This window comes from Leopardus geoffroyi, chromosome A2 (genome assembly GCF_018350155.1).
Source record: "Leopardus geoffroyi isolate Oge1 chromosome A2, O.geoffroyi_Oge1_pat1.0, whole genome shotgun sequence".
In the NCBI taxonomy this organism is placed as follows: Eukaryota; Metazoa; Chordata; class Mammalia; order Carnivora; family Felidae; genus Leopardus; species Leopardus geoffroyi.
Window position 1 is genome coordinate 109,376,227 of NC_059331.1, and position 14,493 is coordinate 109,390,719.

General features: G+C 35.2%; 1 protein-coding gene across 3 annotated transcripts in view; it reads right to left on the minus strand.

Annotated features, from left to right (window-relative positions):
* CRPPA (CDP-L-ribitol pyrophosphorylase A) overlaps positions 1–14,493 on the minus strand; it is a 318,326-nt gene that overhangs the window by 113,645 nt on the left and 190,188 nt on the right. For all 3 annotated transcript variants that reach the window (XM_045494985.1, XM_045494987.1, XM_045494986.1), the window contains exon 9: positions 11,510–11,641. In XM_045494985.1, coding sequence (XP_045350941.1) covers positions 11,510–11,641 — 132 coding nt within the window. The remainder of the gene's footprint in view (positions 1–11,509; positions 11,642–14,493) is intronic.

Consider the following 14,493-nt stretch of genomic DNA (forward strand, 5'->3'; position numbering starts at 1 on the left):
GCCAAACATTATTCATATCTCCCTGATTCTCAGTGGAGAAGGTACCTCTGTATTTCCATTACGATCATAATCAGAAATGCTGATAGAATTTTCAGAGACAATAAAGACATATTCTAATTTTACAAACTACCCTTCTTCCTAAATAGTGACTGGGGTAGAAAGTAAGGGATTCATACCTGGTTAGATATCTCATTTCTGGAAAAGAGTCCTCACATAGTCTCTGGTCTTACAAATATTACTCTTAATCTCAAGGACATGAAATATCTAATAGTCAATAGGACCCAAATATTTCAAAGTATTCAGAGATGCTGTCATTGGCTTAGAATGTCAAATCTTAAAATAATTATCTTGACTTCACATTTCTCTTAATTTCATTTCCCACTCTACTTGATGTCTTCAAGTCCTCTAGCATGCACGTGAAGTTCTCCACTTGATTCAGTTAAATGTTGCAATTTTAGAGTTCTTTGTACAGCTGCTTCTGAAGTTTGGATAATTAGTCTTCCATAGAATGAAAATAAACAGAGAAAGGTATCTCCTTCCAATGTTATTTAAGGAAAATCCACATTAAACTCAGAGTATATATACAACACACTTTATTTCAAAGGGCTGACATAATGCCATATACATTAGAAAACTCTCAATTTTCCAGGAACTAATTATTTAGTTTACTCTTTCACCCTATTTGCCATGTCTATTTTTTGTTCTATTTCATGAGTCAAAGTATCAGACTCATGGCAACTAAAATTAAATCCTATTTTTGACTTTGCTTTGATATTAGTATTATAGCAGTTTTGCTGCGGGAAAGGTTTATAGAAAATCATGACTCCCAATAAAGTTTCTCAATATTTTCTGTAAGTCTACAAAGCTGTCTTCCCTGAAAATTACCAATACAATGTCAGATGCATTGGATTCCTTTTATTCCTAGTCATTTAGACTTCCTACGACACCTATCTTTTCCGGAAACTCTTCTCCAAGCCTCTACGACAAAACACTTCTGGGTTATATACTCTTAATGTAATAGGTCTCAACTTATTGAAGACAATACCACCACTTTATAGCTATTATTTTGTAATTCAAGGTTCACTCACTAGAACTCAAATAAGATAGCCTATCTACAAACATATGTTTATCTTTTTGATGTATGGATATTTGATACGGACTTGATATGAATTTGACCTAAATCAAGCTCTTAAAAAAAAAAAAAATTATATAGATTCCATCAAGGTAAGTTGCTATTTCTTTGCTCTTCATCTCTCTGCTACAACATCTTCAGCTGTTATTATTCTATTCACATATCAAAAAAAATGTGTATGATCATATGTACATGCATATATATTACTTTTATATATATACAACCTAGGTTTTTCATTAAAACATTTCTAGCCCTATTTAAGGTTACCAACCCCTTACTCTGCATGGGGTAGGTATCAAGAAACATTTAACTTTAATATTTGCACTCAGGTATTATTGTGGAAGACAGTGTCTCATATGACTCCTAATCATCACCACCTCCAAGTATATATGCCCTTGTGTAATCATCTCCCCAGAGGGTGCATAGAGCCTAGTAATTTACTTCCGATGGACAGAACACAAGAAAGATGATGGGATGTCACTTGGTGATTATGTTCTAGAAGACTGACTTTTTTCTTGGTCCTCTCTCTTGCATGGTCTAACACTGTGAGATACTCTATGAATAGGTCCCAACCACAAGCTTGTAAAGATCTGAGAGGCCTCAGTGCAAAAGGGCCCAGAAGAACCAAATCCTTCCAATAACCAGATAAGTAAGCTAGGAAGCAGATCACTACCAGTGGAGCCTTGAGATGACTTGAGTCTTGAGAAAGGCCCAGAACAGCTGAACCCACAGAGACTGTGAGATTATAAACATTTTTTTAAGCCACTAAGTTTGAGAGTAATTTGTTATGCAGTAATAGCTAACTAATACATTATTCAAAAAATAAGTGCATTAGTTTTCCAAAGCCATTTTCATTCATAATGTTGCTTCATTTATTCCAAAAAATTAAGTGGAGATCTGTAGCAGAAGTTTGTACCTAATACACCATTTCATTTACGTATATCTAAGTATAATAGCTTATTGCCACTCTAACGAGGCTAAGTAAGCTATCCAAACTCCCTAAAAAGTGTTTTGTTTTTTAATCTCACACAATTTGGAAGACACATTATATTTTATGATCTTCCTATTTTCCCAAAGAATGACTAAGTTTAAACATTAAAAGCCAAAACAATATTGGAAGTGAAAAATATTTAGTCTCATAAACATTCCCATATCAAAACAGTCTGATTACTCTGAACAGGGTATTATGGGTTTCTGTAAACAGATTTGGTACAGCATGTTTGGTGTGCATGCCACATGATTCAGTGCCATGGAAAGAATTGTGTGCTCAGTAAATAATTCCCAGTTAAACTACAAGTAATTGCTTGCTGCGGGAAGTGGAGTTTTAAGTCTAACCTCCTCCAAGATTATCTTTAGAAATCAGTGTTCTGCTATTTGATAGCATATACCTATTCTCTAAATGATCATACTTAAAGGATGACTCATGTTAGAGGACAGAGAGCAAATGGGATGCAGTTAAGAGGGAAAGACTGGTATCAACTCTAGCTTACAAATTCAGGTCTTTTGGCACAAAAGTATCCTACAGCAGTTTGACCTGTTCATACAGTTCTCAGTGTTTCATTATGAATTTACCCGGAGTAAATGACAAAGAGATCCATCAACAAGAATGATTACTGAATGTCCTTTACCGTACATACAAGACTTTGAAAACCCAGGCAGTAGAAAAGGACAATAGTATTTAACTCATCGAGTAGAGAGATCTGGCTTAAACTTTGTGACAGAAAATCAATTGACACAGCTTTATTTAAGTTAATGTTGTTGCTAAAACACTTCATTTCACCATTCCATATCCTATTGTGGAGGTTTATAGAAAAATCTCTAATCTTTTACAAATAATTTTTTTTTTAAAAACCACAGAATTAGAAACCTGCTTTGGTAAATTTCTTCATTTTTTATATGCTTTCCAGAGCTGTAGTTGAAGAAAGAGTGACACTGATGAGCAGTGAGAAAGTAACTAAGCTCATCACGTTACCTTCTGACCTCTCCAAGACTTGGATTTTCTATTTCTGCCAATTGGTGCAGTCCTTCCCAATGGCCTCACCTTGTGAAAAATACTCAAAAAGCCAAACTTTGTTTCCAAAGACCTATTTCCCACTTCATCAAACCCAGTGGAATGACAGCTTTGAGAAGAAAGGAGACAGAGGAAAATGCATAGACTAAAATAGTACACAGTCCCTGCCATGCTAACTTGTTTACTATTTTAACATTTCACTGATGGATGCTAATTTGTTTCCTGTCACAGACTGGATGTGTGTGTCTCCTGTCAAAATTCCTGTTGAAATTCTAACCCCCAGAATGTATTACTATTAAAAAGTGAAGGCTTTGGTTGGTGATTAAGTCATGAGAGTGAAATCCTCATGAATAGATTAGTGCTATCATTAAAACAGACCACAGAGAGGCCTCCCCCTCTCCCTGACATGTGAGGACACTATGAGAAAATGGTGGTCTGCAAAAGGGAACAGGGTCTTCACCAGAACTTGACCAAGCAAGCACTGGGATCTTAGAATTTCAACCTCCAGAAATATAAGAAATACATTTCTGTTGTTTATAAGTTACCCAATCAACGGTATTGTTTTAGCAGAATAGACTCAGACATTCTCCTTGTTGACTTTTACTTTATTGGCGTTAAAAAAAAAAAAAAAAAAACCCACAAAAAACAAACAAACAAAAAAAAACCAGTTCCCTCTCTCAATTATAATGAAATATATCAACTACAATAAATAATTTCTCAAGAAAATAAATGAAATAATATTATGGGTAAAGTTTATGGTCACATAAGAAGAGGGAAGAATATCTAGGCTCAGGTTCAGAATTTCCCTTGTCAGAGTGAATAACGGTTGATGGGGTCATGTGACATTGGGGTCATGTCATACTGTCATGTGCCCACCTCCTGTGTCTCCATCGTCTCATCCAGTGGAGGCTTCAAGAATTTCTGATTCTGCATTTTACAAATGAATAGACCTACACAAATTATATCACTTGCTCAAGCTCATATAGCTAGTTGTTTCAATTAGATGGGATGATGCTAATTCAGACCAAGAAATAATCAGTTAAATAATAGTTTTGGAAAAATCTGTAGCCATAAGCCTGTGTGCTTCTATTTCTAAATCCTTGAGCATGTAAAATGTATAGATTAAATAAAAAAACTGGTACAGGACTTTATAAATTTTACAGAGTTTACAAATTCTATCGTCATAAAAATTCAGGTGTAAAATTTTATTTTAAAAAATGTGTAAATTGTGACATTAAAATACCATATGGAGGCCTGGATTCAGGTAAATGACAAGCCCTTGACAGTCAATATAACATGTTAAAAGTACTGTGATTTCAACCTAGGACAAAATTCTTTCACCTAGGTTGATGGGGCTAACACTGCCAAGTGGTTCAACCAATACCTTCTCCAACCATACCCCAGTTTTCGTTAATATGCTAGAGAGACTACAGAGGAAAAAAAACTATATTTCTTCAGATTCTGTTTTATCAAAATTCTATGGATTCTGCTATGCACATACAGGAGACTTAGAAGGTAGCAGTGAGCAGGTTGGCTTGGTTCCAGAAACAGGGAAAGTAGGTCTAAGGCAAAGACTTTGAATTTTCTGTATGATCTATGGTACAGTTTCTACCTGTAGTTTCCTAGCATCGTATGTACCCAGAGTCAGTGATAGAAGGCACTTTTACTAGCACAGTCACAGAGGAGCTGAGCATTTCTGCCCCCTGCACTGTTCTTGACTAGGTGGTATCCAATCTTGGCTTCATGACTCTTCAGAAATTCTTTAAGATACAAAATGTACTAAAATAAAACTTTCTTTTACACAACCACTGATACATTTTGTTTACAACTAAGAGCCTTAACCAGATAGTTTATGAGTGTTTAGAATGTTTGCTCTTAATGAACAAGAAGAGATGATCTCAGAGTTAGTGGAGAAACTTTTTCAAATGGTCATTCTTCATTCCCTTACTCAAGTTCATCTCAACATTCCATCATGTCATCTGGTATCCCAGAGCCTCCACAGAGGTGACAGTCATAAATAACCTAAAGAGGGTCAAAAGTTCATTCCAGTATGTCAATATACTGAAGAACCACTCACCTAAGTCAATCATCCAAATCTGGTTCACATTACACTTTCATCAGGGCTTGAGCTTGTGAAATATATAGAGCCCCAGGTATATACCCGATTGATTGAAATAGACTCCCTAAGGTACAGGCTAGAAATATATATTTATTAAATTCGTCAGGTGAATATAATACTGCAAGCTAAGGACTTTTACAAGAACCAGTATTTAGAAGTCACTGGCACAGAAAATCATTCATCAGCTGGGCCTAATGTAACTTCATCAAAACAACTTAAACTTACTTCTTCCTCCCAGAATACCAGTAGAACACTCAAACAAGAGAAAAGTGTACAAATGTTAGGTCTGGACTTGAGGAAAATACCTACTAAGATTTTTCATGCTATCTTTGTGAAGAAGAGGGATAAAGCTGAATGCAAAAAGCAGTGGGCACATTATTCAATGGTGCACCGTCTATACAATGACATCAAAAAAGATACTTGTCATTGGAATAATATCTTTTGAACCTAGAAGCCCCATCTGTGAAATGGTGAGTATGGTTTAAGTTGTATTACAGTAACAACAAAGTTTCTTTTTCATGCTACAACTCTACTGTCAACTTGCTGGAGGCTCTAAGTCACAGCATTTTCATTACCGAAAGAATGCCCACAGTTTGGAACATTTCTAGGGGTACTGGGTACATAAAACATATATGAAGTTTTATATTCAACAAATGGATAACTGTTTTTCTATTCTCAACATTTCTGATACCAAATGTTCATTATTTTATTTTTCCCACACTAAACAATTCTGACACTAATTACCCAGAATGAGCACAGACCATAAAGGTTAATGGTTCAGTCCCACAAGACTACCTTCTGGTTCAGATGGCAATCCAAGTCAGGGTCATCTGTACTCCTTACCAACAGGCTATATATAGATCAGGGGTTCCCATAACAACCCCCCCCCCAACCTTGTGTTTGATAATTTGCTAGAATTGGCTCACAGAACTCAGGAAAACAGTTTACATATTATCACCAGTTAATTACAAGAAACATTTTTTAAAAAATATACTTGCAAATGTTTGCCTTGAAAATCAGAGTTGTGACATGAAAAAAATATTTTAGACTTCAACAAAGACTGAAAGCTCTGAACTATGGTCTTGAACAGTTCATGCCAGAAATACTAAGTGTCTATAACTTCACTATTTTATCATCACATACAGATTTGAAATAATTAGCACAGGTTCCCAAAATACGTAATTTATATCATGGACCTCATGACAACTTATATCATAAACTTAGAATAATAAGATGAAGAGTAATATTTTACATATAAATTTAAAAGAATACTTAAATGGGGGATTAAGATCCTTTATGTAGATTAAGCTATAAAACCTGGTTTTAATTATTCACAGTTATGCTTGTAACGTTATTTTAGAAACAGGAATAGGACTTGATTTAAATTCATCCAACAAATTTTAAGGGCTAACTTTGTGCTACGTTTCTAGCCTAGAACATAAATTTCAAATCCTTCCTTATTTATTTACAACTTGAGGAAATGAACACTCGATGATAAAGTCAGAAAACTTAATACATAAATGGTCAAGCCAGCCACTTGATCCATAAGTCTAAGTTGAAGGTACCTACAAAGAATCCATTTTCTTTTTTCCTTTTTTTAACATTTTAATTAAATCCAAGTTAGTTAACATATGGTGTAAAAATGGTTTCAGGAGTAGAATTTAGGGTGTCATCACTTACATACAACACTCAGTGTTCATCCTAAGAGGTACCCTCTTTAATGACATCACCCATTTAGCTCATTCCCCCACCAATCTCCTCTCCAGAAACCCTTAGTTTGTTTTCTGTATTTAAGAGTCTCTTGGGGCACCTGGGTGGCTCAGCCAGTTAAGTGTCCAACTTTGGCTCAGGTCACAAACTCGTGGTTCCTGAGTTCAAACCCAGCGTTGGGCTCTGTGCTAACAGCTCCGAGCCTGGAGCCTGCTTCAGATTCTGTGTCTCCCTCTTTCTCTGCCTCTCCCCCGCTCAGACTCAGTCTCAATCTCTCCCTATCAAAAATAAACATTAAAAAAAAACTTGAAAAAAAACTTTAAATAAATTAAAAAAAGAGTCTCTTACGGTTTGCCTCTCTGTTTATCTTATTTTTCCTTCCCTTCCCCTATGTTCACCTGTTTTATTTCTTAAATTCCACATATGAATGAAATCATAAGGTATTTATTTTAAAGGACTAATTTTTTGAAGCTAGCATAATATTTTAAAGTCAATTTTGGAAAAAGTTAATTTATTCTTTACTACATTGATATAGCTAAGGAACATATTCAGTAATTTACCAAATGTTATCTCTATGATCAGAAAAATATGCAAAGTTATGAAGTATATCTAGAGCTAAGCAAAGCATTTGTTAACATTTCTTATATCAATAAAAAATATGGATAAATTGAGTTGAGTTGAAACATTATATAATTAGATGGCACTTGTAAGTAAGTGAATTATCAAGGAATTATCAGTAGCTGATCATGGATAACATTGTAGAACATTTATACTCAAGAAGGAATCAATCCTTAACCTTTTCCAAATCAGTTTCTTCCCTAAAGATGCACAGAGACTGCAAATGTCTAATTATAAAGAAACTATGGCTAATTGATCATAGGTTATATTATAAATCCAAAAAGATAAACGATTGAAATACAATTAACAAGTTTAAATTCACCAAACACAGAAAGCCCTACATATTTATGGGGAACTCTATACAAACACAAATAGAGGCTTTACAGCATCGTATGTTTAAAAAGAAAAAAAAAAAAGCTTGCATAATTCTATTTAATTATAATTATCATGTATGTCAACACTGTGAAGGAGCAGCCAAGCAGTCCAGACCATGCACATAACCAGAGGTACTATATACATAACAACACAGGTCTTCTTAAAGCTAGAAAGACCACCCGTACAAGCATAGATACTGAAGCCAATCCATTTTATCTTCCAAGGAGGAGTTACCAGTAAACTGAAAGCCTACCCAAACAAACTCTTAACGCTATGTCTTATGAAAAATGGTTAAAAATCTTTCTATATTTCACTGATCTAGGTTTCACAGATCAGAGACTGAAAAGGACACATAATAACAATCTATGAAAACACCCTAATGCTTATCATAGAGATGGATTTGTTTAGGGAACAAAGTTCAACGTATGACCACTAGAAAAAGCTATGTCTCCCGGCACCACGAAAGTACAAACCAACACTCTTCTCACTAAACAATGACAGAAGTTCCACCTTACGAAATTTGGTATTCTTAGTGTTGATATAATACTTGTCAAGTAGGCACTCAAAATTAAAGATCCTGATTTAACTAAGTGGAAAAATTAGTACTGAATTAAAAAGTCAAAGTTAAAAAAAAAAAAAGTAAAAAGACTGTTCAGAGGCACTGCTTTCTTTACACGTGGGCTATTTATGAGCGCTATTCCCCGAAGTTTCATTTAGAGAATAGCCTCATGAGTTGTCTATGCTTAATCAGGTATAGTAGAAAATGGAAAACAGCATCCAGTTTGTCCCCAATTTGGAGATATAAAATGTTCATTAGTATATAAGCATTTGTGAAAAGCCCTTCATAGAAGACATCTGTTTAACTCTATTCACTGATGTCTCCCCAATTTTTTAACCACAGCCCTTTTTAATGGGGTATCTGATGAACATTCCAGGGTCCTTTGGTAAATGCTCTTTAAGGTAGAATTATGCAATGGACATGTGTTGAGCTAACAGCCAACTGGCACCTGTGTCTTTAAGGACAAAATTAAACACTGTATTTTAAATGTCCTCACATATTTGAAACATCTTTACTATTCTATTTTTAGGAAAACGAAAGCAACATCTACTTAAGCTATCTTTGCTTCCTAAAAAGATGAGAGACATATCTTGAAGGCTTTGCAAGGTCATCTTTTCCCCACTCCTGATAGCTAAGTAGATAGCTCAATTGACAGGTCCAAATTTGCTCAAAATAATAATGGTCAGATACAAAGTTGTAGGCCAGAAAGGTGGCTCCTTTTCAACAAGGCCACTTTTCCCACCAGGAAGCTTTCCCAGGTACAGAGTCACATAGATATGCAACTGCATTCCACTAATGTGTAGAGCATGCCAGTTGGGAGGAAATGAAGCATTTTATTGTGAATATCAACTCTACAAGGGTTACCAGGTTTAGTAAATAACAACACAAGATGCCTAGTTACATTTGAATTTCAGGCGGGATAACAAGGAATTTTAGTGTTAAGTACGCTTCATGCAATATTTTGACATACGAAAAATTAGTGTTTATCTGAAATTCAAATTTCACTAGGCAGGCTATATTTCATTCAGACCATACTGTCCACTGGCATGTCAATTACAAGGCATACAGACTCTTTGTGCTTAGCCTAAATCATAGGAAAAACAGAGTCCCAGAGAGTGTGTGTGCTCTACCAGTTCTCAGCTTTTGAGATTTTTTTCAAAGAACTATATTTCATATCTGGATAGTATAGCGTTACTACTGTGTATCCATGACTCCTTTGCATGGCCCAAGAGAAAGAACTGATCATTCCTACAATAATCTGGAGTACAACCAAAGACATTCTAGTGAAGAGGAAATATTCTTGAACAAAGATACAGACCCAAGTTTTTATTCTTATTCTGCCAGTTATGCGCTGTCCCGCAAGTGTGTATCTTTAGTCCTTGGCTGTTCTGACTTGAACAGCCCTTATAACACTAACATATTGCACTTCCATGATCCTAAGTAAATTCAGCTTTGCCTCGTACTTGATGACCAACTGGAAGTAATGCTTACATATTTTAGAAGCAGAGAAAACCATCTCAAAGGAAACCAAGGAACTGGCTAAACGATGGTCCTTATATTTAATTAAAATCCATTGTTTCAAAATAAATATTGTTACCTTCAGGCTAACAAGGTACCTTAAAAATCTCACAAACAATAACTGTTATTCATCAACTATATAACTTTAAATGTCTGTCATTCCTTATATAGTCAATACCAAATCACTTTTATTCTATACCATTAAAAACCCAATGGACTATTTCACTTTCTTGATTCCTGTGGGGTACCTGTAACAAACTACAAAGCATTCTGCCGTTTCAGAGAAAGCAATCTATGCAAAAAGGGCAAATCCATCTTCCCTAACAGATTCTCCAAGTAGTCTGATTTAAATAGCATTTCTCTGCACTCAGAATCTATAATGCTAATTCATTTTGCCTTCAGCTTAACTAACTTTCTGTTTTGAATACAGGGACAGTAAGAATTTTTCCCTGATTAAATACCATGTCCTCTTATAATATGAATGCCAGGCACTGCTTTCAAGTAATTAAAAACCTGATCACCAACATTTTTAGCACAACATAAAAGAAACAAGCCATTTCAAACTATACGAATGGCTGAGTTGTGAACTCAGTTAAATACAAAAGTCTATTTCAATTTGAATTTCAAATTTTGAATTCCAAATTTGGGGCATACTTAATTTATTGTTTAGGGGTGCCTGGGTGGCTCAGTTGGTTAAGCGTCTCACTTCGGCCCAGGTCACCATCTCACAGTTCATAAGTTTGAGCCCCGCGTCAGGCTCTGTGCTGACAGCTTGGAGCCTGGAGCCTGCTTCAGATTCTGTGTCTCCCTTTCTCTCTCTGCCCTCCCCAGCTCATGCTTGCACTCTGTCTCTGTCAAAAATAAATAAGCTTAAAAAATTTTTTTTAATTAAAAAAAAAAATTTATTGTTTATTTGAAATTCAAACGTATTCAGATATTCTGTATTTTTTATTTGCTAAATTTGGACAATCCATGAGGGCCACCTTGTATAAGATATTCACCAATTTCATTTTTTTTGTTAATCAAACATATTTTTTTAATTTTGGGGCGCCTGGGTGGCTCGGTCGGTTAAGCGTCCAACTTCGGCTCAGGTCATGATCTCATGGTCTGTGAGTTCGAGCCCCGCGTCGGGCTCTGTGCTGACAGCTCAGAGCCTAGAGCCTGTTTTGGATTCTGTGTCTCCCTCTCTCTCTGCCCCTCCCCTGTTCACGCTCTGTCTCTCTCTGTCTCAAAAATAAATAAACGTTAAAAATTTTTTTTTTTTAATAAATAAATAAATAAATAAATAAATAAATTTTTCCGTTAGAGTCAAGAGAGGTTCCACCTACTACAGAACATGAATAGATGGGTAACTTTCCAGCCAAAATTCTTCTCATCATTATTGTATCTTTGCTTTTAACAACTCACGTTCTCACCCTTACAACTGTAGTGTACAGAACATAAATCTGAGACCAAAATTTTACCTACCTGTGGATAATGTATAAGAAGACCACATAATAAAATATTTCTTTTTTTCACTTCCTTTGCATATTCCCTAATCTGCATTAGGTTTTTCATTTTCTGATCAAAAGGTACTGATTTATAATCAAGAAAATACACCTGCAAAATAATACAAAAGGTCACATTAGAATATAATCCTGTCTCTTTGCTTTGAAAAATATAACATTAAAAAAGCTCAAAATACAAATATAATATTATAATATTTAACAGTTTGTGTTAATTTCTAGATAAGCATATCAAGCCATAAATGCTTAGTAAGATTCCTGTATCCTTTACAAATACAAAGACAATAAACAGTCACTGAGAACACAATGTTGAAAAATATAAAATGCCAATATTCTATTTCCACTTGTGTCAGAGTCAAATGTATAAAAAAACATGATTTCCACCATTCACCTATCTTAATTTATAAATTGCAACTAGGCTAGGTAGAAATATGATAAATTAAGCAATTACTAATATTAATAAAATTCAAGGAAGTGCTCTATTACATTCATAGTTTTTTAGAATCCCTTTCAAACTGATAATTCAAATTCTAATAAATCATCTATGTCTTAGAGTAAATCCAGAATTATATAATTTTTTGCAGTGTTAAATAATATTTTTCATGAAATTATTCCAATGACTATTTTTTAAGCATTATTTTTCATTTAAATTTTAAGGAGCTCAGGATAAGATTTCCTCCTTTCTTCAAATTTGAAGTTTTAGGGTAATGTTTGTCTTTTGTGGGACATAAACTATCTAAATCACAATAATATCAAAATAAAATGCAAATACAAACACAGAATAAACATTAAGAAATATTTGTATTTTTTTCACAGTATCAAGAATTGTAACTCTTAAAATTTACAATTTGTTCAATTACACGTATTTATTATCTACAAGCATTTTAAAGTCTACCCACTCAAAAACTCTTATACTAATCCCTTCCCTTCCTCCATTCTTCGATATAGAAATACACTCTATAGAAAATACACAATAAAATTTTATTATGTTCTTTAAGTAACACAAGGAACTGAGTTTTCACCCAACAGATTGCATTTTGCTTGTCCAGGGAAAAGTACTTTTAAAATATCAATTTTAAAAGAGAATTATGTTAGGACATTTATGTATATTAATTCAGTAGGTAAGGTAAGTGAAATAAGCCATACAGAGAAAGACAGATACCATATGTGTCCACTCTTATGTGGATCCTGAGAAACTTAACAGGAACCCATGGGGGAGGGGAAGACAAAAAAAAGAGGTTAGAGTGGGAGAGAGCCAAAGCATAAGAGATTCTTAAATAAAACTGAGAACAAACTGAGGGCTGATGGGGGGTGGGAGGGAGGGGGGTGGGTGATGGGTATTGAGGAGGGCACCTGTTGGGATGAGCACTGAGTGTTGTATGGAAACCAATTTGACAATAAATTTCATATATTAAAAAAAAAAAAAAAAAAAAAGACATACATATGTCACTGCTTCTTCCTAAAATCTAAAGTGACAATAAAGGCTTTTTTCCTTAAAAATGCTCTATCATTAAGAAACAAAAAGAGGGGCTCCTGGGTGGCTTGGTTGGTTGAGCATCCGACTTCGGCTCAGGTCATGATCTCACGCCCATGAGTGCGAGCCCCGCGTCAGGCTCTGTGCTGACCGCTCAGAGCCTGCAGCCTGTTTCAGATTCTGTGTCTCCCTCTCTCTCGGCCCCTCCCCTGTTCATGCTCTGTCTCTCTCTGTCTCAAAAATAAATAAACGTTGAAAAAAAATAAAAAAAAGAAACAGAATAGAAAAAGAAGAAAAAGCAAAACAAAACAAAACAAAACAAAACAAAAAACAATGAAGATGAAAAGCAGGAAGAAAAGGGTCTCAGGCCTTACTATACGCTGAATAGCTGAAGAAAAGACAATGTTACCCTGTGATCTTGAGCTCACCCTCCCCTAGCAGTGATTCCCTGAATACTTATAAAGATGAAATTTCAGATTTTTTTTTTTTTTTATCAGGCAACATTGCTTATAGCAAATATAATTTGAGACTGGTGAACTACAGCCAGGCTGGAATAAGTGTTAATGAACTATAAATGCTAGACCTTTCCTTCAGTGAAATTTAACTTGAAACTAGGTGTTGCCCTAGCTGAAACCTAGGAAGCTAACATCAGTTGTTACTAAAGATACTAGTTCCTATTTATAGTTTGAGCCTTTTAGAAGGATAGCTCACCCACCACCTTCTCTGACCTCCTTCCCTCACCCTTTAAAAGCCAAGGTAGGGGAGAAAAAGGGAGGGGGGAAAAAGGCAGTCCTTATAACTAATATGACATTGGGAGCTCAACAGCTAAAGCAGAAGAGACATGACCATCACCGTCTTTTTTCCTGTCCTGTAGTCTTTTATAATGTTGCACAAACTAGTGCCACAGGCATCTTCTAGTCTTCTGAGTTTATGATATCTATGTGAAGCTAAAATTGCTGGTTGTGGACTTGCCAAAAAAAAAAAAAAAATGCAGGGTAATTCCCCAAACTCAAAAGGCATTTATGAAATTGCAGTCATATTATGAATCTAAAGCTAGGAGACTGGCCAAGGCTAAGACTCTCTCCTGGGCCCATACTGCCAGATCATTACATAGCCCCATACCATCTGGAATGACGAACAATGCTGCTGTTTGGGGTTACAAACCTCATTGTACTATTTAACTCTTTTAACTGTGTAATTATTCTTACTATTCAGATACCATGAAATACTAGCAACCACCTTACCCAACAAACTTTATGTCAATGAAATGTCCTTGAGTTATGCAATGCACAACCCAGGAAACCTTACTGTTAGCCTAGATAGTGAATGAGGCAGACAGACACTTCTCATTTAATATAAGTCTTCCTAACAAATTTTCAGTTCTGAAAAATCTTAAATTAACTAAGAGGGCCGGGGTGGGGGGGGGGGGAGTACAGAAAGGGTTTCTGGAAAAAATAGCACAAGGAGCAGAA